Source organism: Epinephelus moara, chromosome 8 (assembly GCF_006386435.1).
Source record: "Epinephelus moara isolate mb chromosome 8, YSFRI_EMoa_1.0, whole genome shotgun sequence".
NCBI lineage: Eukaryota > Metazoa > Chordata > Actinopteri > Perciformes > Serranidae > Epinephelus > Epinephelus moara.
In genome coordinates, this window is record NC_065513.1 from 34,745,196 (window position 1) to 34,768,415 (window position 23,220).

Sequence of the window (23,220 nt, forward strand, 5' to 3'; positions counted from 1 at the left end):
TAGTGGAAGGTTCAAGGACGGCAGGTCTGGGAAGTGAGAGGAGAATAGTACACAGAGGGAAGTGAGCAGAGGCTGGAGACAGGGACAGAGCCAGGCAGTCCTATATTTGGCAGCTGTGTCAGATTCAGTCTTTACACAAACGTGCTTCTTAGTTTTGGTCACATCTTGGTCATTTTATATTTATTGTTTAAGTCCAGTTTTAGCTGATAAAAATCATTACATAGTCAACTTTTTATGCTTAGTTTAGTTAGTTAGTTAGTTAGAACTTATCATGTAACATTACAGTCAGCTAACTGTGGCATAAATAGCACGGTGGCAGTGAGCCTGCAAGTGTCTCTTCAGGTTTGCATTCGGCACCTAATCTGTAGCCCCAGGGTGTCTTTATGTCCCTTATAAATTAAGTGTGTCTGTAGATCTATTCTTTTTTTTTTTGCAACCAAGGCCTTTATGTGTTGAAGCCATCATGTTGTTGTTAACTTACAGTCTGTTTGTGACATCATCACCTCAATGGCTGGGATTCTGGGAATCTGCACACAACTGTCAACCATTTGAACCAGTGACATTGCATATATTTTGACAGACAGACTAGACAAACAACTGGGAAAAATATCATGCATCTTAAATGTTTGATAGGAAACCACTGATATTTCAGTTTCTATTCAATGTAATGTCTAGTCATGGTGAAAAGGTCATTATACATTTTTGGTCATAATATTCATTGATGAAATTAACACTGGAGCCAGGTCAGGCAAAACAACAAACCACCAAGAAAGTCCTCATGACATCACCTGACGACCCGACAGCTCTGACTGGACTTCAGCCAGTGAGCAGGCTACCAAACCATTAAGTGTTTAAAGGCTACAAGAAGCATTTTAAAGTTGATTTTGTACTGCACTGGGAGCCACTGTCCAGGGAGCCAGCTTAGCTTTGCACAAAGACTAAAAACAAGGAGAAACAACTACCCTGGAACTCTCCAGAGGTAATAAAATTCACCTGACAGCACTTTCCTTATCTGAAGCAAGGGTTGAAGGGCAGAGGGTCTCATACTGCATGCTGCACAGATGGTAATGGTGATATTGGACTGTATAAACAAAACTGACTTGACCTCTAAAGCTCACTATTTAACATGTTATATATCCCTACAAAAACTGAAGTGTAAAAATAAGACTTTGCTGTTTTACAGGAGGCTAGGTGCTGGATTACTGCATGCCAAAAAATGCTACATAATGAAAAGAAATACCATAGCTATATATTATACGGTATGATGTGTAGGTTATGACCTACTTGAGATTGTGTTGAAGTTGTTGATTATGACTGTGGGTCGGACATGAGAATAAGAAGTGAATGACTGGATGAAAATAAGAAACCTTTTCATCTTTTCTACAATCATTCTCTCTGCCGGTAAGTTACAGCCATTTACTGTATAAAGCTCTTCTGCCTTGGCTTCATTTTTCACCCTGATTGGTGTAAACTGTTTGAATGTGAGTTATGGGTATTCAGAATTAAGAAGTGACTCAAACACACCAGCAGTTTAGGTTATGACAGTTTTATTCAGTGCAAAGAGTCTAATAGCAGGAGTCAGTGATGCGCCTCATGCTCATGAACCTCATGCCGCTGCCGCCCATGTTCATGAAGTTCCTGTACTCGCCGGGCCTCATGTACATCATCCTGCCTCTGTAGTGGGGCTGCTCGTACATCAGCCAGTGGCCCTCCATCACGTTGCAGGACATGCAGTTAGACATGCGGTAACGGTCCATGATGTTGTCACAGTCGTCCATCAGCTCAGACATCTGACCTCCGAAGTTCTCCCTCTCGTAGATCTTCATCCTGTAGGATCCTCTGTGCTGTGGTGGAGAGGGTGAGTGGGTTTAACTCAAAACATTTCAAATTCTCAGCATGAGCTCTACAAGGCTTGCTATAAGAAATAATTGTAAGATGTCATCTACAGTAAGTCTAGCCAGGTGTGAGATCTTACCATGGGGATCATGCGGCAGGACCTGATGCAGTCGCTCATGCCCATCATGCTCATGTAGTCGGCGTACTCGCCCCTCCTCATGAAGTACTGGTTGCCCATGTAGTTGGTGCGGTCGTACACCATGAAGCAGCCTCTCTCCACCCTGCAGGAGTGGCACCTGCTCAGGTAGGAGGACATGTCGGGGCAGTCGCTCATGCACTCATAGGAACGACCCTGGAAGTTCCTGTCCTCGTAGAAGATGATCTGAGGGAGAGAGAGGGAAAGACTTTAGTTATGTGATGTGTGTGAGAAGCACAGGTGGGATGTGTTCAAGTTTAGAGCCGCATGTTGATTTTCTTTTTTAGGGTAAAACAGGAAAAACTTTTTTTTTGGCCACTTGGGGGCAGCAGAAACAAACTGTGAACACAACACTAACACTTCAAACTTGTTGCTTACACATGCCGAGGATATGGAGCAACATAAGCATCTATTTGGAGTTGAATTTGTGTCCACTTGATGAATATAAGTCCATTAACTTTCCTTGTAGCAGTCTGCCAACTTTTAAGAGAAATATTTGTATCCAGTAGCTCGTCGCAACACACTTTCACTTTCTGACCCTTGAGTGCTGGGCAGATATAGGTGTGGATTTCAGGGGGGACAGGGGGACACGTGCCCCTCAATGTTTAGAACATGTGCATTTCTCTCCCCCAATAAAAACATGCAAGTAGCAGAGGGCGTTCATTGTGACACAATTAAAGACATTAACACCATAAATTGATGCAGAAAAAGCACAAATTGGTGCAGAAATTTACCAGAATGCAGGAAGTTAAGTGTTTGACACTCAAAAATTTCTGGTGAAGGACCCCCGAACTCATGTTACATATTTGTGCCCTGCTTTTGAAATTAAACCTGCGCCCTTGGAAGCAACATTAGCATGTATTTGGAATCTAAGCCCCTGTTTTCTTTCCTTGTTGCTCTATATTTGGTCTCTACCAACTTTTTAGGGAAGTATGTGTGTCTTAAAATGCTAAATTCTCCACAATATTCATCAGCTAGCTGCAAAAACTTTCTGTCTGCCCTTTAGTGCTGGGCAGGTAGTGTTTTTAGAGTGTTTTCACTGATAGCAGCTGCCTGAAAATGACGCTAGAGCCATAAAAGTGAACCAAAATTGTTAAAATGTGGGTCTGAAAACAAAACAATGAGCTCAAAGCACCTTTAAAGCTCTGTAGAGCTGAGGGGAACTGCAGCCGGGTGATAATTCTTTGTTGGTTTGTCTCTACGAGTGACCCCTTTTACATTACACATTGTCATTTGACTGATGATTATTAAAAAAAACACTGGTTATAGCAGCTTGAAAGTATACTATTATTAGACTCAATGTGACATTGTGAAAAGAAAACTATCAAACCTACCCTGCTCATCATGTTCATTCCAGTGGAAGTCATTTTGCTGGTCAGTGGGCTGCTGCTGCTGCTGCTGCTGGTGGTACTGCTGCTGCTGCTCTTACACCAAACTGTACCCTACCTGGTTTAACCCTTTGCTTTTATACCTTACCCACAGACCGGCCCTTTTGTCAAACCCCCCTGAGCCAGCAGCAGCGCCATAGAAATGCACAGAATATGGAGGGATTGTCTACATTTCCAGGGGCCGGCGAGGCCCAGAAATCCTTTCAGTGGCCATTTCTCGTAGAGCGCGGGGGGTCACAGAAGGGGTGAAAGGGTTAACAATCGGAGGTCACACCTTGACATTGTTTACTCATTGTGACATTGTGATTGTTTTGTCAGCAACGTGTTTCTGTTATTTTGTTCCTGACACATTTCACATGTCATTTGTGAAGTCACTGACTTTAGCTGGTGGTGGTGCATGTGGGAAGTTTTTGTATGTTGACTTGTGTAAGTTTCAAATAGAGTATTACATAATAAACAAATTACCTGTATATGGAAAACATGTCTTTTAATACACAAAGAAACATTTTGTAAGTGATTTTGAGGTTGATATCATTACACCCAGCGATGTGTGGGTAAACAAAACAGCAGTTAGTGCAGCAGTGACATTGAAATATATCAATTGAAAATGTATTAATTACAGCAGCAAAAGATATTGTTTTTATCATGCTCCTTACACCCTTAACTTTACATAGCAATGACTATTATTTAATATCATAAAGATTTATTTTCTGTTGAAATGGCTAAACTTATTATAATTTCTGATATCACTTTTACCACATGTATTTTGCATTTAATATAATGATTCCAGTGTGAGGATGATGAATAATTATTTGTGGATTTTTAGGTTGTCACATCCTAATTAGTGTTTCCAATATATGTAGAAGTATTGTTCATTTATTAAGCACTTAAAAATATCTCAGTGCCACTCAAATTGTCTGACTTTATTCTACCAATATGAGACATTTACAAAACAAATATAATGCTTAAGTGAGGTGAAAAAGGTAGTGGTATATTAGATACTGTAATATACTACCTTACCTTCTGTGTGTTTAATAAACCTTTTCAGGTACTTTGTAAAAATGTATAGATTCCTTTTGCTTATAGTAGAATCTGCTTAATGTTTTTGTCTCTTTATAAGTTTTTGGCTTCTGTAATTGAATGACAGGTTACATGTTGTAAATGATGATGTACTGATTTATAAAGAAACCTGACCTCTCAAGGCAAAGCAAGTTTATTTATATAGCACCATTCATACATGTTGACAATTCAAAGTACTTTATAAGTGAGCAGATAAAACAATCTATAAAACAATATTAAAATACAAGTACAAACAGTTTAAAACTGTTAAAAGAACACATGAAAATAAAATATTAAAATGGAGGAGTGTATTAGACCAGCTTAAAGAACATGGAAAGACGAGTACATTCAATCAGATACCAGGGAGCTGACGATGTTTCACCATGTTCAGTTCTTACAGTAGGTATTACCAACATCTGAGAGGTCTGAAGGCAATAAGCACAAGCCAACTGCTGTATAATAAGATGTATAAACTCTACATTTAATGCCAAACAATGCCTTTCCTTTTAAGATCTTGGTACATATAATCAAACTTTTGATGACTATTGATGAAATTTATTTAAACAGTGGCACAGAAGTTGACTCCAAGAGACATGATTAAAGACAGATTATTTCACAGTTGGTCCTACTGGGACAAACACTATCTCAACAGTAATTTAAGTACATTATCCTTTTCAGTTTTAAATACAAGAATAATTAAAACCACAGCAAAAAGGAGATTTTCAATCCAGTTGTATTGGATTATTATTATTATTATTATTAGATTATTGGACATTTCCACAACCCGTTAAGCATGTTATACAGTAGGAACACAGTGAGTCAGGATTTAAGGATGTAATCAATATATGTAAGTAGTGTAATATCAAGCTAAAGAGATACAATAGAGAATCCATAAAGGGGATGTAATGTGTAACATCAAAAAAAAACAAAAAAACAACAATAATATATATACATGACATGACAACACGACATCATTCTCACAGTCATGTATCAACATTTTAAATGTTATGTGCTGAACATTTGTAAATGTTGTTTCTGTTTACACAAAACTGTATATATTTTTGTATGTATTAATATATACTTAACTATATATAGACTAGACCTTGTGAATATATATCATTTTCCTTTTTTCCTTTTATTTCTTTCTCTAGTGCCACTTTTATATGGTGTGTTCCATTTCCTATTTTATTGTTTATATTCTGTTCTAAGTTAAATATCTTGAATATCCGTTTTCCTTTTTCATTTTCCTGTAATGTGTAGTGACAATATTAAATCCTTGAATCCTTCCATTGATGCCAAAAGATCTTATGATATTAAATTGTATTAAGTTAGAGAGGCAAGGAACCAAAAGGGTTATATTAAATTTTCCAAGTAGTACATTTTTATTGGGATTAATGTACTACTATGTAATGGTTGGGCTTGTGATAAGAGATGCTTATTTATCTAATTGGGTGGTAAATAGACTGGGGATTGTTGTATATTTGTCGTATATAAATTTGGGAATTTGTTGAAATAATGTACAAGTTCAAAGAAGAAATGTAAGAAAGGGGTAGGGACATTTTTACTTCTACCTACTACTTTTTGGACGCTGTTATCCTTGCCTTGCTTGTTTTTTATTATGTTGGGGTTTTTTTTATTTCGAAATAAAGTCATTCATTCATTTATTCATTCAAAAGGAAAACACAAGACAGTACAACAACACACAGGTAGAAGACAATGATTTTATTTCAGGTGTACTTTGAGCTCTGAGCAGAGGGGGGCGCTGTGACACGCGCTCTGCTCTCTGTCGTGACTCTCTTTTCTTGGTAACAACATCTGTTGTCAAACGTCGCTAAGGAAGTGATCGGGCTAGTCCTTAATTAGCCACTCTGACACCAAACAACAGTAAACCAGAGGTAACTCTACTTCAGCGTTATCACAGTGAAATGAATACACAAGACGGAACCAACCAACATTACCTATTTAGTAATCTTATCTTATAAACGTTTGCTTCAAACGTTAGCTCAGCTAGCTTGTAGCTAGTAGCTAACTACTGTGAGCTAGATGGTTAGCTGAAGTTAGCAGTTTGAGTTACAGGTAAACGTGATTTGTTCGCTGGATGAGAGGTCAGTTAGGAGGAATCACGGAGCTTCTGTGAAGCGATGAAATAAGAAAACAACGGGACTTTAGATTCAGTCTTGGATTTTAGCTAAATTAGACCGGTAAAGCTAACATTAGCATAATTAGCTAGCTGCTTTATTGAGGTAATTAGCAGTCGTTAAAGTGAGCAGTTAGAGGTCATAGTGCTATCCCTAACTACTGTTGAACGATTAATCTTTAATTGCTAATAAACAGGAGCTAAACAACTTTCAATATGTAGTTAATGTGGCTAAACTAATTCATTTAACGTCAACGTTTCACTGAATCATGTTCTGCCCCTGTATGTGTAGGTGTATGTTAGTTAGCTATGAGAGAGCTCCATCCACCTGACCACAGCTGGTATCAGTCATGACGAGAGGATGACTAAGAATGGAGAGGACAGCCCCCTCCATCAGTCCAGTGAGGCTCCTGGTAAAGGAGATTCAGCTGCCAATGACAGCAGGCCACTCAACACCTCCTTAGTAGATGCCAAATCCTGCAACGAGCACAATGATGCCCTTAAACTCACTGCTAGAAACGCTGCGGGAGAGATCAGTCCATACCAGCCTCGGCCACCCTCACTACCCAGGCTGTCAAAATCCAGCAGAAGTATCTCAGTGGAGGAGACCGTGAGAACCAGGAGACTGAGAAGCAGCCAGGAGAGTCTGAGTGACCCGGTTGAGACTGGCTCCTCCACAGACTCACTCAAAGAGGACCACACAGCTCCAGCTCCAGGTGGATTTGTTCCCAGCACTGCAGCTACCACCAGAAATGAGCAGGACTTCAATGTAAGACCCGTCTCTGCTGTCACAGCAGGATCCCCAGTCTTCCGGGACAGAGTGAGCAGCCTCTCTGAGTATGAACGGAGGCCCCCCAGCCAGCAGAGCGACCCCACAGACCACTGGACAAGGTCCGCCAAGGTGCGCCTGTCTCCGGTGCAACCCACAGGGACGCTGCCTGCTCTGGACAAGAGCTTTGCGTCAGCCAGTTTCAGGGCAGCTAATAGGATTGACAGGGATTGTTTGGATTATGCCGTGTTGGCCAGAGAGAAACTCGGGGAAAGACTCCACAGGAACCTGAGCGACAGCCGGCTTCTGGAGAACATGGGGTCGGACAGTGCCTCTGTCAACTCCATGAGGTCCACCTACAGTGTGCTCAGCCCCATCAGACCCCAGGATGTGAGGAACAGGTACAGTAGGCAAAGTAGACCATGTAGATGATGTACCTGGAGTCATCCTCAGACTGGATGTGAAGGGTTAGTCTTTACGGTGTTTGAAGGCTATTAGAAGCCGGTCTGTTTCAAGGGTACTAAATTTAGATACAGGCCAGAGAGAACATGAAACTAGACAAATTTAGAACTGGATGTGCATATTTTTATCCACTGCAACAATAATACATTCTTGTAACAGCACATTAAACAGATATATAGATAGATAGATCTGCATAAGAATCAGGTATTGATTGATTGTGCCCTCTGATTGGAGCTGATTAGCACAGCACATCTAGGAGCTTGATTCACTATCAGGAGTGAGTGTCGAAGCAATACTGACAGACTGCTAATTTGTCCTGTATCTACGTTTTTACATTGTGTGTGTGTGCAGCGCTCGCATATTTAAGAGAAAAAGGGGAAGGTGGCAGAGCGGAGGAGGATTAACACGAGATCAGAGGAGATGCTTGTTCAGTACAGTTTTTGACAGCAGGAGCAGCAAAAAATGGGTGTTAGTCTGTAGTCTCAGTGCCTGGTGGGGAATAGTATTTTTACTTTTAAATATTGACGTTACATCTGAGACAGCATCCTTGCTTTTTTCCTCAACTGCATCCTGGAAGGCAAGTCGGCTGCTCTTAGAAGTGCTAATTTTGCCTTCCAATGTGTATTTTCCAGGAGCTTTCTGGAGGGCAGCGTGCTGGGGAGCGGTGCCCTGCTCGGAGCCGAGGAGCTGGACCGCTACTTTCCAGACAGGAGAGTGGGTATCTACATCGCTACTTGGAACATGCAGGGAGAGAAGGTAGGAGCAGCATCTCACAGACCGTTTAAAGCCTTGTTACTGTGTGCACAAGTTTAGGCACCAGCTGAGTTGTAACCAAGTCTCTGTCATTTTCAGGGGCTTCCAGCCAACTTAGACGACCTCCTCCTTCCAACAGACTCTGAATTTGCACAAGACTTTTATGTCATTGGGGTCCAGGAGGGCTGTCCTGACAGGTATGTTATGTTGGATTTTAATCATCGTCATTACTCAATCAAAGCTGTTAGTAAAGTCGGTTATATTCTGTGTATGTGATTGTGTGTCTGCATGTGTTTGCAGGAGGGAGTGGGAGACCCGTCTTCAGGAGACTCTGGGACCTTACTACGTCATGCTGTATGCAGCATCACATGGTGTTTTATATCTCACTGTATTTGTCAGAAGAGACCTCATCTGGTTCTGCTCAGGTAATAAATGCCTCTTATATCACTTCCTGATTATATAACATGTGTGTAGTGCAGATTGTTTTTTTTCCTCTTACCTGTAGTGCTGTTTATCAACCTTGATTGTTTTGGTGTGAGTTGCAGAGTGTTGCAGATATCGGCCGTAGAGATGGCTGTCATCTTTTCAGTATAATGGAACTAAATGCCGCTCAGCTTGTGGTGCTCAAAGCGCCCAAAAAATACATTTGAAAAACTCAGCAGCAGCAGCAGCATCTCCTTACAGAAACCATGACCTATTTATTCTAGGTAATCTACAGACCTTGTTGTGAGCAGTTTCATGTAGGAACTACTTTCTTTCTACGTAACGACACCCCCCCCCACTGCATTACCGCACAGAAGGAGGCGTGCATCTATTCATGAACGAGAGGCTTGAGTTCTTGAAAGCGCAAAACATAGACATTAATGAGCTGTAATGTTGTCTAGCTCAGTGGTGCTAGGTGAGCTGGCAGTAGATACACGTTCCTCCAGCACACTGATACAGTTAGTGGGTGTAGTTCGGGAGAAAGAAAATAGTTCCTACATGAAACAGCTCACAACAAGTTCAGTGGATTATCTTGAGTAACTGGGTCATGATTTCTGGAAAGACGCATTGTTTTTCAGTATGTCTGTGGCCATTTGAGCACCACAAGCCAAATGCCATCTAGTTCCATTATATTGGAGAGAAGGCAGACATCTCTATGGCCGATATCTCCGACACTTGGCAACTCACACCAAAACAATCTACGCTGATAAATAGCACTACAGCTGAGAAGAAAAATATGTATTTTTGCTTTAGGGGTGAACTGTCCCTTTAAGGCTTTGACACTGACCACCATATTTGCTCTGTTGACCCACACAGAGGTGGAGCACGCCACAGTCACAACCAGGATCATCTCTCAGATCAAGACCAAAGGGGCTGTGGGAATCGCCTTTACCTTTTTTGGCACTTCCTTCCTCTTCATCACGTCCCATTTTACCTGTGAGTAAGTTTAGTAGGTGTAGTAGGTTTCCCCAAAGTCAGGGAGGCTGCAGAGTAAAGCAGTGATTTATTATAGCAAGATACTTTTATCAGCATGGCTGTATTTCGGACTGGCTGGATATTTGTAATAAAGTTTAGGAGGGATGTCACAACATGCCTGAGAAGAAACAGTAATGTTATTGTATTTACAGCTTCAGCAAACTGTGTCTACACATATTTTGAGAGGCATGTATTAGTTATTACACTCCCCATAAATTATTTTACATCTTAGTATAACATATTTGGATTTAAACTTTGCAGCACTGACAGCAAGGCAGTCTTTTCTAATTTCTGTTTCTGTTCTTCCAGCTGGAGATGCCAAAGTTTACGAGAGAGTACTAGATTACAACAAGATCGTTGAGGCTCTAGCTCTTCCCAAAGGCCTTCCAGACACCAACCCTTACCGCTCCACGCCATGTAAGACTCTGTTAAGTTACCTTGTGTGAAAGATCTGAGAAAACAAAGCAATTAGGGTGGCGGTGTTTCTGCACCCAGTCCTGATCAACATGATGAAACTTTCACAGATAAACCCGCTGCAGTTAGCCCAGTGGTTATCAGACCTTTTTTTTTTTGTCATGCCCCCATTTGGAGGAAGAAAACCGTTCACAGTTTTTCCAATACTTGGTAAGAATAATGGCTGACAATCTTTGATAATCAAAGGATGTCATTTCTACTTTTAGCTGACGTCACCACAAGGTTCGACCAGGTCTTCTGGTTTGGAGATTTTAACTTTCGACTGAGTAAAGACCGGGTCGACGTGGAGGCCATCATGAGTCGCACAGTAGGCGGTGATATGGGCCGTCTGCTGGAGCACGACCAGCTCTCCAAGGAAATGAAGGATGGTTAGTATGCTTGCACATTGGAGGCTTAATCTCTGTGAAAACTTTTCAAAAAAATGTTTATAGGAGTAGGTGTTTGTGTTTGATTGATTCTCACCGTGCGAATGTGCTTCTTTTTCCCCTTCAGGTTCAATCTTTAAAGGTTTCCAAGAGGCACCAATACACTTCCTCCCCACATACAAGTTCGACATCGGCTGTGATATCTACGACACCACTTCTAAACAGAGAACACCATCATACACAGTAAGTAGTAAAAATCAACCTCAATGTAACTTATGATAATTAGCTTTGTTAATATAGCAACCAAAATAAGCTTGACTTTTGATGGAAGGAGCTTTTTATCACCGTCATACACTTTCCAGCTGCTCTACTTAGAGTCTAAAGTGGCCAGGGCAGGTTAAATCAGCATTTTGTTGCTCTTAGTGGGGTTAATCCTCTGTGTGTGTGTGTGTGTGTGTGTGTGTGTGTGTGTGTGTGTGTGTGTGTGTGTGTGTGTGTGTGTGTGTGTGTGTTCACAGGACAGGATCTTGTTCAGGAGCAGGCAGGCTGATGACATAAAAGTGGTCAAGTACACCAGCTGTTCCAGCATCAAGACCTCAGACCATCGGCCCGTCATCAGTGTCTTCCAGGTCAAACTCAGGCCGGGCAGAGACAAGTGAGTCCCACTGCCACTCAAAAACATAAATTAAAGTGGTTCATCATGTCAAATGATGCATTCAACAATGTTTTATTGTAATTAAACCAAATACGTTATGATTATTTTCAAATGCTAGAGCAGCAAGAATCTTATTTTCGGCCCCTTCATATTGGAATGTTAAAGTTGGGCTCAGCAGAAATCTGGAAAAGGCAAAAAACATGGCATATAATACAAAAGACTCTCCTCTAGCAGCGCTGTCCTGAGCCCCTCCCACCAGACAACCACAGGCATATGCACGCTCTTCATATAGTAACCCATTGGATCCCATACATTGATTTATTTATTCTTTTTTCATTGTAGAGTTACATATAGCTCATTCACTCAATCCCAGTAGCCACCCCATCTTCCCTCCGCCTCTCCCCGTGCTGCTGTGGACTGCTTCCCTGGGAGAAGAGCAGGTAGAACCTCAGGAGATGGACCCTTGGTCAGCAGCTGTAGCAGCTCAAATTTGGCCATCGCCAGCCTCCCTGTGCCACTGTGACCCCTGGCACCACCGGGTCTAACCTGTGTAGCAGCAGTAGTGGAAAGTTTGCTGATTCGGCAGGGAGTTGGGGCTGTCCAGTCTCAAGGAGCTGGGGTTTGCGCTGGCTGGTTTTGGGGGTGTTGGGGCAGCTGGTTGGGGATCCGTCTCTGGAGTCGTTTCCTGCGCTCCTCCTGGCAGGATGGTCTGTAGCAGCGGGGATTGAGGCGGAGGCTCTCGGGAACATTAGCTACATAAACGTGAATTGAAGGCACGCTGTAAGCCCTTGGGTGCAGTTAGCAGAAGGCCAAACTAGTATCAACATTTTTTTTTCCATCTCTGAAACACTTCCCGGACATTGACGTGTTTTGTTGTTTATTGTCAGACTCTTTTTAATAAGTCTGACTTCCTTTTTGGGGTTGTTTTGCAGTGTAGGCAGTTGTTGCCAATGCTGGAATAGCAACTTTCTCTGCGGGGTTCTCTGTGATTGAATCAGGCTTTCACCAAAAGGACGTGCACGCACATTTGTAAAACAGCTGATAGGAACGCCTTCTCCTTGAAATGACCTGTGATTGGCTAAAGTCCCCCATCACAGACTAGATTTTCTAAAGCCTGAAAACAGAACAAATAGGAGGTGCAGAAGTCTAGTGTTCTCAGTCCACTTGAACCAAACTGCCTACCCCAGCTTTGTCTAATTACATTCTGAATTTAAAAGTTGTCTTTGCTATGTTTTGACCAAACATCTTGTGTTTGTGTTGTTTAGTATTCCCCTGGGTGCAGGACAGTTTGACCGAAGCCTGTATTTGGAGGGCATCAGGAGAAGGATCACCCGAGAACTGAAGAGGAGGGAGGCCATGAAGAACCAAAGTAGCAGCACCATCTGCACCATCTCCTAAACCCTTAAAATGAACTCTCAGAGCAGAGCGGACTGGATCAAAATGTTCCAGACACTGAAATGTAAATCCAGGCAGGCAGAAAAGGACCAGAGGGAAACCAGAGATGTCTTAACTACACAGAGCCCAGTGCTGGTCATGGTGGTAACTGAGCAGAGTGCGCCCTCTGTTGGGCATTGCTTGAACTGTGCGTATGTGGGAAGTGGCTGGCTGCACTTGAGGGCAGGGACCTTGAGGTCAGACATGCAGAGAGATTTGCAGCCACAGCAGCAGTCTAGCCTTTATTTATTCAGCCCCCTCTACTCAAATATGACTGAGACAGAGTGGGAGGGGGCGTCGCCGTCGTGGCTTACTCTTCTGTCACATGCTACAGTGTGAACTGACCTTAAAGGCTCTGTGTAACTGCATTCATTTTCTTTTTTTTATAGGTGTTTAAAAAGCATCATGAACCACAATGTTACGTTTTTCTGAATGCTCACATCAGTGTTCAAATGCCTTGTGAATTTGTCATCAAATAGGTTAACAAACATTACTACATTTTGGTGGCACATGCGGTGCACTTATTAAATGTCATGTAGGCGTCCGCCATCGGTCAGTTTTAACTTGAATATGGTTCCAAGCTGAATGTTTTGTAGGAGACATACGATACGACTGAACAAGGGAGGTTAAATATATAATTTCAAGAGCATGACGTTGATGAACAGTACGTCAGGAGGTTGTTACTACTTGTTACTGTTGAATTTCAGGGAGATCACATCTATTTGATGGCTTATATTTAATTTATTTTCACACAAACTCACTTCCTATAATATAGATTTAAACTGTTAACACCTGTCACTACACTTTTAGGACAGTGAACCTTTGCTACAGACTGTAATTCAATGCCTTACCTCTCATCTCACTGCTGTGTAGCCTCATACGTAATATAAACTGTCCATGTACTGTATGTACCACACTAATGAACTCACATTCCCAGCGCGAGGAGCAGTCTGCTCCGAGGATAAGTGCCTGTGGGTCTCAAGACCTCTTAACTTTACCTGCGTATTTTTATGTCACCTATTATGTAACATCGTTTAATAAACGTTTTAAAACACACCTGTTTGTCGGCAGAATTTTGTCCATTGCACTGCGATGCAAGACTTTTAAAATATATAACTTTATTCATGGAAGTACTTACATGTATTTATCACTTGGTATACAGATGGTAACAGTTTCACATGTCCACTGGAGTCGGAAGCCACTGAAATGGGTGTTAAATGAATGTCGGGGTTTTTAAAAATATATTAATCCTCTAAATTCACTCGAGCCGACGTGTCTCTTAAAGGAAAAGCGTGACATCTTGTTCATATTTGTCAGCTAGCTTAATATAAGGCTATAGCTGTTAGCTTATCCAAACGAAAAGACTGTAAATGGTGAACCTCACTGTGTCTGATGGTGACACAATCCAGCTACCAGCACCTCTATGACTCACTGATGAGCACACTATAGTTCATTTGTTTAATCTGTACAAAAACTGAAGTGTAAAAGCAATAATTTGCCATTTTATGGGGGTTATGAGTCAGACTATTTCTTGGAGGGGTAGAGGAGCTTCACAGAGCCTCAACTGGTTGTCTGGCAACTGCTCGGGCCCAGTAAATAGTCCGACACACAACTGCTAATATCCAATAACACAGCTAATTGTAGTTTTAGACCTTGTTTTTTGTACAGACCAAAACGCAGAAAATAGTGAGCTTTAGTGGTGCTGCTGGGTGGATTTTGTGTAATTTTGCCGTTTCTCCAATTCCAGTCTTTATGCTAAGCTAAGCTAACATTAACTGGCAACTTGCTGTGGCTTCATATTGCATATTGCATGAGTGTATTTCACGTTTATTTTAAAGGTTCTGTATACGATATTCAGAGCTTTAGTACAGCAGCAAGCCACTATTTGCTATGGATATAATGGAGTAATGACATCATGAGCAGAGTAACGCTCCCTGTGTGTGTTGTAATCCGAGCTTCTCTGTTATTAGACGTCGATCTGCCCACACATTCATGCAAGTCCCTGTGTGTGTGTCCCACTGGTTAACTAACAACGCAGCTCTGCACTGTGCTCATAAGGTGGTTATAGCTGATACTGGGACAGCAACGTCACAAAAGCAAAACGCCCACCCTTTGCACTTTTCACACTGTCAGCATCGTTAGCTGCTGGCCGACGGCTCAGCCACCTCCATGTTGAGAGCCATATGCAGGCAATCCTGGCTCAGACTCTGAATCATGGATGTGCTCTCAATACTGCATACAGCTCCTTTAAGTCAAACTATTCCTTTAATTTATCATCTTCATATATATATTGTTTTTGGAATTTGCAAGGACATCAACACAATCACAAAAATACAAAAAAAAAAAAAAAAAAACAGGTTTCACTTTAGATTTCCGTCTTTTAACAGTGCATCTGAAACAATGATTTCAGTCTTGAGGACAAATTGGCTACAATAGTTGTCATTCATCCAACATTTTTAAAGGACACCTTTATTAATTGGTTTGCCATAACTGTGTGTAGAGTCTTCACTGTGCCTGTGACTATGAAGCGCTGTGGTATAAATATTTATATTTTCAACTGTTTTCTGATCAATCCGCTGTGAAAAAAGAGAAGGCTCGAGGTGGAGCTTGGTGAATCTTAGAGAGCTGAGGTTCTGCGAGCTGAGAGAAAAATGATAGCTCAATAGAAAACAAGTGTATACACTACAAGAGGTGGTAGCCACAGCTAACCTTTAAGATTCTTTAACAGAATGTCATTCACAAACTTAAAATAACAGGTTCATGTTTGAGTTTTGAAATGGAAATATGGCTTTCCTGTCCACAAACAATAAATACAGATACTCCCAACTGTATGAAGACTACGGTTACTGGCGAGTAAAATGTAACTTTTCTTTAAAATTCCCCCTCTCAGACGTTCAGTCGAGAGCCCGGGTATTAGTCCCCTCCCAGAGTGAGCTGTGCTGAGTTCTGTGGTGGGAGGGAACACTAGTGTAATCTTCCAGTCCAGTTTATTTACAGTAATTTTTGCCAGTGATGACCGGCTCGATGGTGATGGGGGTCTACCGGAAGAGGCGATACATGCGGGGCAGACGTCCATCCTTGCTGGACAGGGCGGCCTGGATGTGTTCGTACGTGGGCAGCTCCGTCAGGTCTCCCAGAGCTGCTACTGCGGGCTTACTGCGCAGCATCTTGGTGGTTACTCTCTTAATGTCACTGGCTGTCACGTTGCCTGCAAAATAGTTGTTGACAAGTCAAAAAAAGAAACAAATAAGCAGGGTGAAACAAGACTATTTCAACTTCTTGTAATTTTCATCTTAAGGCCTTTACATACTGGGGGTGTTCATATTTGGTGCAATTTCAGGCCTGTATCCTCATAGCATTTTTTTTCTGAGCACCACCATGTTTGTTTCTAATTGTTCCCAATGTGAAGAGTGTATGCAGCTGCAGGCAGCTGCCTAAGGAAAAAGCACTGCCCCCAGTGTCTTTACTCAGAGTGCTTTAGCTTTTTCTTTTTGCGTGACTGTTCCGAGCAATTCTAGTTGAAAGGCACAGGTGTCGTCGCTGCCGCTCCTTTAGCTGCCGTTTATCCCGAGCTGTATGAAACTGTCACAACAAAGACAGTTTTGTCATGAGTACTTTTACATAGAACAAGAATATTTTGTGGCAAAAAAAACGTTGAGTTTGTTTTTGGGAAGAGGTTCATTTTTCTGAGGTTTCACACAGCATTAAAGCATCAACCAATCACATTGGACCTATATTTATGAGGATTATAAAAACACTAGTCTGAATCAAGATGGCAAAACATTATTTGTTTCTTGACAAAGGCAGCACACAGATGTACTCCTTCTGTTCTTATCAATCACAGTAAAAGCCCTTGACATACACACTGTGTAGCTGATTACCAGAGGGCACTCAAATTTACTTAGAGCACTTGGTGAAAAGGAAAATCAATAAAATAAGTTAGCTTGGGCTACACAACAACTTATCTCAGACAGACTGCCAGATGCTGCTCTGGGTCAATAAGATCCCGGCATCACTGCTGAAGAATCTGTTGACATCCAAACCTTTTATTGAATAAGTGTTGCAACTGTCGCAAATTTGCATGGCTGCTGGTATGAGTAGTTTTGATGCGTGATATTCACATGTATGTGTCATTTATTTGTCATGCCCCTGGTGTGTAAAGGCCTTTAGACAGGTACTGTATGACATTTTCAAGCCCTTTCTCCCTACAACTAAATTTTGTTTGATACTCACTTATTAGATCACACAGTTCATGTGGCAGCTTTCTTTTTCCTGTGGAAAGAACCTGGCGACCAACATCTTCAAAAATAACCGGCCGCGACTCGAGGTTCATCATCAACATGGACTTGAGTTGAGTCTTTGCCCTCTCCAGCTCCATCTGGATGGACATGGAAAAGTGAGAATGGTACACCACCTTTGTTTCCATAACAAGTACTCAATAATGCTAAATTTATGATGGATTGCCTTGATAGTGAAACAGCCATTACCTCTCCTGCGCTGCCTGCCATCTGAATGAACTCTCTGGTTATTATCTCCACCATTTCCCGCACCTGGAGATAGATGCATGTAATGAGGAGAACTAAATCAATCAGTTAAGTCCACATAAAGAACCAATGACGCAAGAACACCATATGCAAATTCTGAAAAGAGAACCTAACTTTGTGACGGAGCATTACACAATTTAAACTTTTCTCTGCAAAGGTGTGAATGGAATACAGATGTACAATAGGACATTTCAACCCTGCTGTCCTGAGTCTGTACCGACCTGTCTGGGGTCTGCACTGGCATGGATACACAGCAGACCACTGTCCTCATAGCTGTGATGGTAGGAGGTGGCATTGTACATCCAGTGATGTCTACATACAACAGACAAGGATAACCATTAGTGAAACTGCCTGGTGTTATATCAGTGACTTATGATTATCAGAGACAATCCTGAATTGAAGTCTGTGAGATGTTCACCTGTTGAGCACGTTTAGGTACAGGCGGGTGAACATGCCTTTCCCAGGTCCTCCTGCAGAAAAGGAGCCACCTCCGCCCATCATCATGTTGAGCACCGCGAAAGGGATGAAATCCTCCTCCTGTGAACACAAACATTTTTTTTTTTGTTGTACGTGTTCACACTTCAAAGTTTTGCTCAAAGTTCAGTTCACACAGATTTAAATAAAAATGAAGTAGTTCACGTTCATTGTTCACAATTGCCCAGAAATTAGGTAATTTATGGCTGTTTCTTTTTTTAATAAAATAAAATCTTGTGTTCATCATTCCCTCTCAGATATTGAGATTGGGATTTTTTTCTGTTGGAATCTGTACGTATTTGTTCAGCTGGCTTCATTTTTTTGCATGCACAACACTATGTACTGAATACTTAAAAGCTTTATTCATGATATTGACATTTTCTTTCCATGTCTTTTCATGAACCTCAATAAACCTGGTATTTCCGCACAGTTGCAGTTAAAGATCAGGCTTCACTAATTATCAGTATTATACTATTTGTAGATTACATTCCAGTGGTGGCTGTGTAGGATTGTTTCTGACTCATGTGATCCAAACATTTCCATTTACTCCAGAGAGTTGTAAAGTCCAAAAGTCAAAGTGTATCTTTTTGTAATCATTTCCAAAATTTGCAACATGTTTTTATTTAACAAAGTATTCAGCGTCACTCCATATTTGTTGGTGTTAAGCCTTTTTAAAACAACATTTTCACTGCAGAGAAAAACAGTTTCCTCTCCCACTTGCCACACACAAAGGGAGCACACACCTGTATTAACAACGGCAGCCTCACAGCAAACTAACAGCTCCATAAATTACATTTTAACTTAGTAAACTGAGGATTCTGTTTGAGGATTTTTTTTTCTTTAGGGTGATTAAGTCATAAAATATGACAGCAGGCATTTGAAGCTTCATTTGAAAAAAACTCAGAAGCTCTGTATGGAAATAAATTACATGCGGTACAGCACTATGAGCCAGGCAACTGTAAACACCCACCAGGAAGGAGCAGCTCTCCAGGCCGATCATGATGTGTGTGAGCTCTGGGATCGGGGTGGGGCCAAGGCTCACATCTGACATATCCTTCTCCATCTAACAGATTAAAAGAGGATTTTATTATTCTTCTCTCCTGAGGATAACATTAAGGACAAATCCAGCACAAATAAAACCAATAAATCACCTTGACAATGCCACCAGTGTACTGGGCTACTGAAAGGTCCACGTTGGCCACTCCACCTGTTCCCCACACTGGCTTCGTATCCAGCAGGTATTTCCTGGCACATTCAACCAGCTGCTCGTGCTCGATGCCCACTCCAGCCAGCACCATCCGCTCAGGACAGTAGTAGTTACGCAGGTAGCTGTGAAGAACTCTCTTGTCGATCCTTTCCACATTGTCTGCAGGACAATAGCGAGGCAGTCCGACCGTGTTGCCTCGATATGCAGCCTGGTAACAAGTAATGTTACAGATGTAAAATATAAATGTAGGTTGCCTTACTTTGATTCATATCATTATGAAACTGGTGGCCCTCCAAATATATAACACTGATAATAATATGATTAAAACAAATGATGTGACTCACAGCGTGGATCATCTCAGTGAGTAACGGTTCAGGGTCTGGCCTCATATTTAGATCTTCTAATTCAAAGCGTACCGCCATTTTGGTCATCTCGATCTCATCATCTGCATGTAAACAAACACAGATCATCTCAGACAGACAGCGGAGACAGAGAGGACATTTGGCACAGTACCCATTGATTTGTCATGTAAAATAAGAATGGACTCACCCAACAGGCGAGGCTGTAGAACAGCATCAGACAGGAGACTGACCACCGTGTCCAGACCCTTCACTTCAGCCGACACTGCATACATGGTGGTATCCCTGCACAGGAAAATGAATGATACATCACACATACAACAGCTGTAGTCACATACTCTCCAAATGAAGAAAGGCCTAGTTCACATATTAAGGTAGTGATAAAGGAACATTATATTTTATAACACTGAGAAAAGCTGAAAGATCACATACCTCGATGTTTGGCAGTCACATATCCCTCCGTGTTTTTCCAACGTGAGGAGAATTTCATCTTTACTCCCATACTGAGCTGTGGACTGAAGATAAAAAAGACAACATCACTACACACACCTCGACGTCCTTGAGCTTTCAGTTTGTGGACTTTGCTTTGTTTTACTTACAGAAAAGGCAAGTTTCTCTAAAAAGTGTGCTATTCCACTCGGGTACTTCGCTTCATGTCTGGAACCAGAATTTACTAAAACTAAAAATAAGACAGAAAACAAACATAGTTTCTCCACGTCAGACACATTCTGAAGTTAAGTGGATATTAAAATTTACATATCACTGCTGCAACTTACTTCCAACTGTGCAGAATTGACCAAACTTGTTTTGGGAGGCAACTTTGAGGCCATTCTCTAAAGTAGTGATCCTGGTCTCATATTTTTCTTGACCATCCACAGACGCAAACACTGGCTTGGGGATCCCAGGCAGAGGTGCAGAGAGGGAGATATTTGGGTATCCACCGCCACTGCTGTATTTTCTGTAAGCTGCAATCCCAAACCTTTGAAAACAACAAACAATCTTTAGCTTCTTCTTAGCAACATAAGGCAAGGTGTGAAAACAGTATTTACATCCTTGATTACTTGATTACTTAATATACTTAAGAGAAAAGTAAATGCAGTTGCTCTTAACATGTTCCCTTTGAGAGTTTTATTATGGTCATTAGATATTAAGTCCAACTACAAATGGGTGACAACTTTAAGGAAAACCAAAATAAACTGCCTTAAATACAACCTTAAGTGTTACTTGCATAGATTCTTTTGGTCTCAAACTCTACTGGAGGGATGTAACACCATTAATCTAAAAGATGTTCCCTTATTTAATGTTTTGATGATAGTGGTAGAAAATGTTGTCCAACACATTGCACCAATAATGACCAGGGATGATTCAGTACAGCATTACAACATCTCAAACTTTGAACCAAACATATAACCCAGATATTTAAACTATCAGCAAACTAACAAACTGAAAACGCCCAAGTCGCCAACAATATAACGTCTTCAGCTCATCATTTAGCCTTTAAAATACGTTATTGGTATACTTTACTCATGATGTAACAGTATCCATCCTGACAGCTTGCCTAACGGCTGACAGTTAGCATTATGCTAACCGAGGAAGCTAATCTTTCATAATGAGGACGCAGAAAAGTTTTGACACTGTTCATGTCGCAGGGAGACATGACACAGAAGATACCCGTAGCGTTGTTCTTCTACATTTAAATCGAGTCTGGAGAGAATACAAGAGCATTCATTTTAAACGCGTAGTACCTTTGAACACGACTCCAGGTTCTACACCTCGACATGTGAGTCGCCATCTTGGATCCTCTGTGACCAGACGGTAACACGGATGATGATGAAATTTTCCTGAAACACTTCCGGTGCAGACACAAACTCCAACTGATAAACCCAAAAAAGTAACGGCTTTATTTCCTTCGACAAACTTTTTGATGCTGTTTTATTACCCTGCAAAGCCTTTCAGATGTATTTGTAAGAAATTGTGGCATACGACAATATTTTAATGTAAGCTAAACCACAATCTTTTTTCCCCTTACCTTAACCAAGAAATCCCTTTGTGACTGAAAGACCCCAGGGCAAACATTTACCAACAGCCACTTTAAATAACGGTTATTCCTGTTATGCAGCAATATTTCTGTCACCATGAATTACTTCCTCAAAATTTCTTTAAAATGTGTCAAATGTTGTTTTGTTTTGTTTTTCAAAATGCCTTAAATGATAGATTAAAGTCTCCATAATCGCATAGATTCAGATATTACACGCAATAAAAATACTTTTTAAAAGAGCAATTATTATTTTACTGACCTTTTTGTACACATGTTCTATTTTATCATGTCCCTAGACTAAAGTAATAAACGTATACAAGAACTGTAAGAAATTAGTTATAAAATGCTGAAATAGGCCTATGTATTATTATTAGTAGTAGTAGTAGTACTAGTAGTAGTAGTAGTAGGCTAGTGGTAGTAGCATATCATTAGCAGTATTAGTATTACATTTTACAATTTTTATAATTAAGTCATTTTCCATCCTGTTAATTAGTTTCTCACCTTCCAAATTTTCAGGAAGGAAGACATAATTGCTTTGGAGGGAACTCAAAGGAGTAAAGTTCCACCCTAAATTATAAGGAAAGTTGATCTGATTAAAAAAAAAAAAGTAATAATATATGTGATGTAGTTTTAAAAGTTCTGTTTATTTGTAGAAAGTTAGCCTGCTAAATCTGAATCACTGTAAGAGCTTAGGCTAACTCATCTTAAGTTTTTCCACCCTGTTAGGTCCGTAGATCAATATAGTAATTGTTAGATAAGAATGTAATTAAATTAAATTTGTTGATGTTATCAGTTTTGCACTTTTTACAGAATCATATCCATACTACTCTGCCCTCTCTGGTACCATACCAAAACAAAGCAAAGCAAAAGGAAAGAGAGACAAAACAAATTAAAAATTAAAAAAATAAAAATTCGGAGTAGGGTTGTTTTTCTGCTACAGAAATTAGAAATATTTTGAGATGACAAAATGACTCTTGAGTTTGGCATAATAGCAAATTATATGATGTTGAAATAAAAGCTCTGTGTTTAAAGGATAATCTGCAGAAGTGACCTCTGTGCTTTTGTTTGCCCCTTTGTTTCTGTTTTGTGTCATTTATGATTGGATCAAGAGTTACTGTGATGTCACTGTTGTTATGATGAAGATTTTTGTTAACCCTAAATCAACTCTATCTCTCTAATTTGGGCTCTGAACAATTGATCCTTTAGAGTGGTCAGCGGGCCAATGGTATTCAGCCTCCCATCACTGAATCAATTCTGACACAGATAAAGGCCAGCCCTTGAATAACGTCACCAATTCCACCTGAGTCTGAAACATTCAGGAGCTGCAGGAGGATTTGACAGGACTGCGACCAGCCGCAGATTCGACTAACAGAGTGAATGACATCCAATTATACGGCAATGTTCTCCGTCTTGCAAGTCGCCACAGTTTTGTTGCTGATTTCTCAGCTTCCATGCTGCAGCTCGGCCTATGAGCTCCACGACACCATCCACACTCTGAAAGAAGAGAACCTCCACCTGCAGCACCGACTGGAGAACCTCACCCGCGCTCTCAGGGATCTGGAGCATCTGCTGACAGAGCACTCCAAAGGTAAGAGCAGAGCTGTCCCATTAC

At 41.0% G+C, this 23,220-nt stretch overlaps 3 protein-coding genes across 4 annotated transcripts; 1 reads left to right on the forward strand and 2 right to left on the reverse strand.

Annotated features, from left to right (window-relative positions):
* Nucleotides 1-1,530: 1,530 nt before the first annotated feature.
* Nucleotides 1,531-3,518, reverse strand: LOC126394852 (gamma-crystallin M2-like). The gene is made up of 3 exons (XM_050051971.1): nt 3,367-3,518; nt 1,976-2,218; nt 1,531-1,844 (listed from the first exon to the last, which is right to left on the reverse strand). The coding sequence occupies exons 1-3, from the start codon at nt 3,397-3,399 to the stop codon at nt 1,566-1,568; spliced, it is 555 nt and encodes a 184-aa protein (XP_049907928.1). The 5' UTR covers nt 3,400-3,518; the 3' UTR covers nt 1,531-1,565.
* Nucleotides 3,519-6,191: 2,673 nt separating this feature from the next.
* inpp5e (inositol polyphosphate-5-phosphatase E) lies at nt 6,192-15,095 on the forward strand. 2 transcript variants are annotated; one of them, XM_050051966.1, is made up of 11 exons: nt 6,192-6,374; nt 6,909-7,786; nt 8,480-8,603; nt 8,700-8,797; nt 8,901-9,025; nt 9,900-10,019; nt 10,368-10,475; nt 10,739-10,900; nt 11,025-11,140; nt 11,416-11,552; nt 12,818-15,095. In XM_050051966.1, exons 2-11 carry the CDS (start codon nt 6,978-6,980, stop codon nt 12,948-12,950), a joined length of 1,932 nt encoding a protein of 643 aa, XP_049907923.1. In that variant the 5' UTR covers nt 6,192-6,374; nt 6,909-6,977; the 3' UTR covers nt 12,951-15,095. The 2 variants fall into 2 exon arrangements, with proteins under 2 accessions (XP_049907923.1, XP_049907924.1); XM_050051967.1 differs by having other exon boundaries at nt 6,192-7,786.
* A 249-nt stretch (nt 15,096-15,344) lies between these two features.
* Nucleotides 15,345-21,384, reverse strand: pmpca (peptidase, mitochondrial processing subunit alpha). The gene is made up of 13 exons (XM_050051970.1): nt 21,316-21,384; nt 20,347-20,549; nt 20,170-20,249; nt 20,003-20,085; nt 19,761-19,855; nt 19,556-19,656; nt 19,156-19,419; nt 18,975-19,067; nt 17,949-18,067; nt 17,752-17,842; nt 17,474-17,536; nt 17,220-17,364; nt 15,345-16,194 (listed from the first exon to the last, which is right to left on the reverse strand). The coding sequence occupies exons 1-13, from the start codon at nt 21,360-21,362 to the stop codon at nt 16,025-16,027; spliced, it is 1,554 nt and encodes a 517-aa protein (XP_049907927.1). The 5' UTR covers nt 21,363-21,384; the 3' UTR covers nt 15,345-16,024.
* Nucleotides 21,385-23,220: the final 1,836 nt, after the last annotated feature.

Bases quoted from the DNA above. Each gene is read 5' to 3' on its own strand.
- inpp5e (XM_050051967.1), top strand. From the start codon at position 6,978: ATGACTAAGAATGGAGAGGACAGCCCCCTCCATCAGTCCAGTGAGGCT. The intron at 10,020-10,367 runs GTGAGTAAGTTT...CTGTTCTTCCAG, and splicing joins CATCACGTCCCATTTTACCT to CTGGAGATGCCAAAGTTTAC. The intron at 10,901-11,024 runs GTTAGTATGCTT...TTTCCCCTTCAG, and splicing joins CTCCAAGGAAATGAAGGATG to GTTCAATCTTTAAAGGTTTC.
- pmpca (XM_050051970.1), bottom strand. From the start codon at position 21,362: ATGGCGACTCACATGTCGAGGTGTAGAACCTGGAGTCGTGTTCAAAG. The intron at 20,250-20,346 runs GTAAGTTGCAGC...TCTTATTTTTAG, and splicing joins TCAATTCTGCACAGTTGGAA to TTTTAGTAAATTCTGGTTCC. The intron at 16,195-17,219 runs GTGAGTATCAAA...ACTATTTTGCAG, and splicing joins TGAACTGTGTGATCTAATAA to GCAACGTGACAGCCAGTGAC.
- LOC126394852 (XM_050051971.1), bottom strand. From the start codon at position 3,399: ATGACTTCCACTGGAATGAACATGATGAGCAGG. The intron at 2,219-3,366 runs GTAGGTTTGATA...TCTCTCCCTCAG, and splicing joins GAATGAACATGATGAGCAGG to ATCATCTTCTACGAGGACAG. The intron at 1,845-1,975 runs GTAAGATCTCAC...TCTCCACCACAG, and splicing joins CCTGCCGCATGATCCCCATG to CACAGAGGATCCTACAGGAT.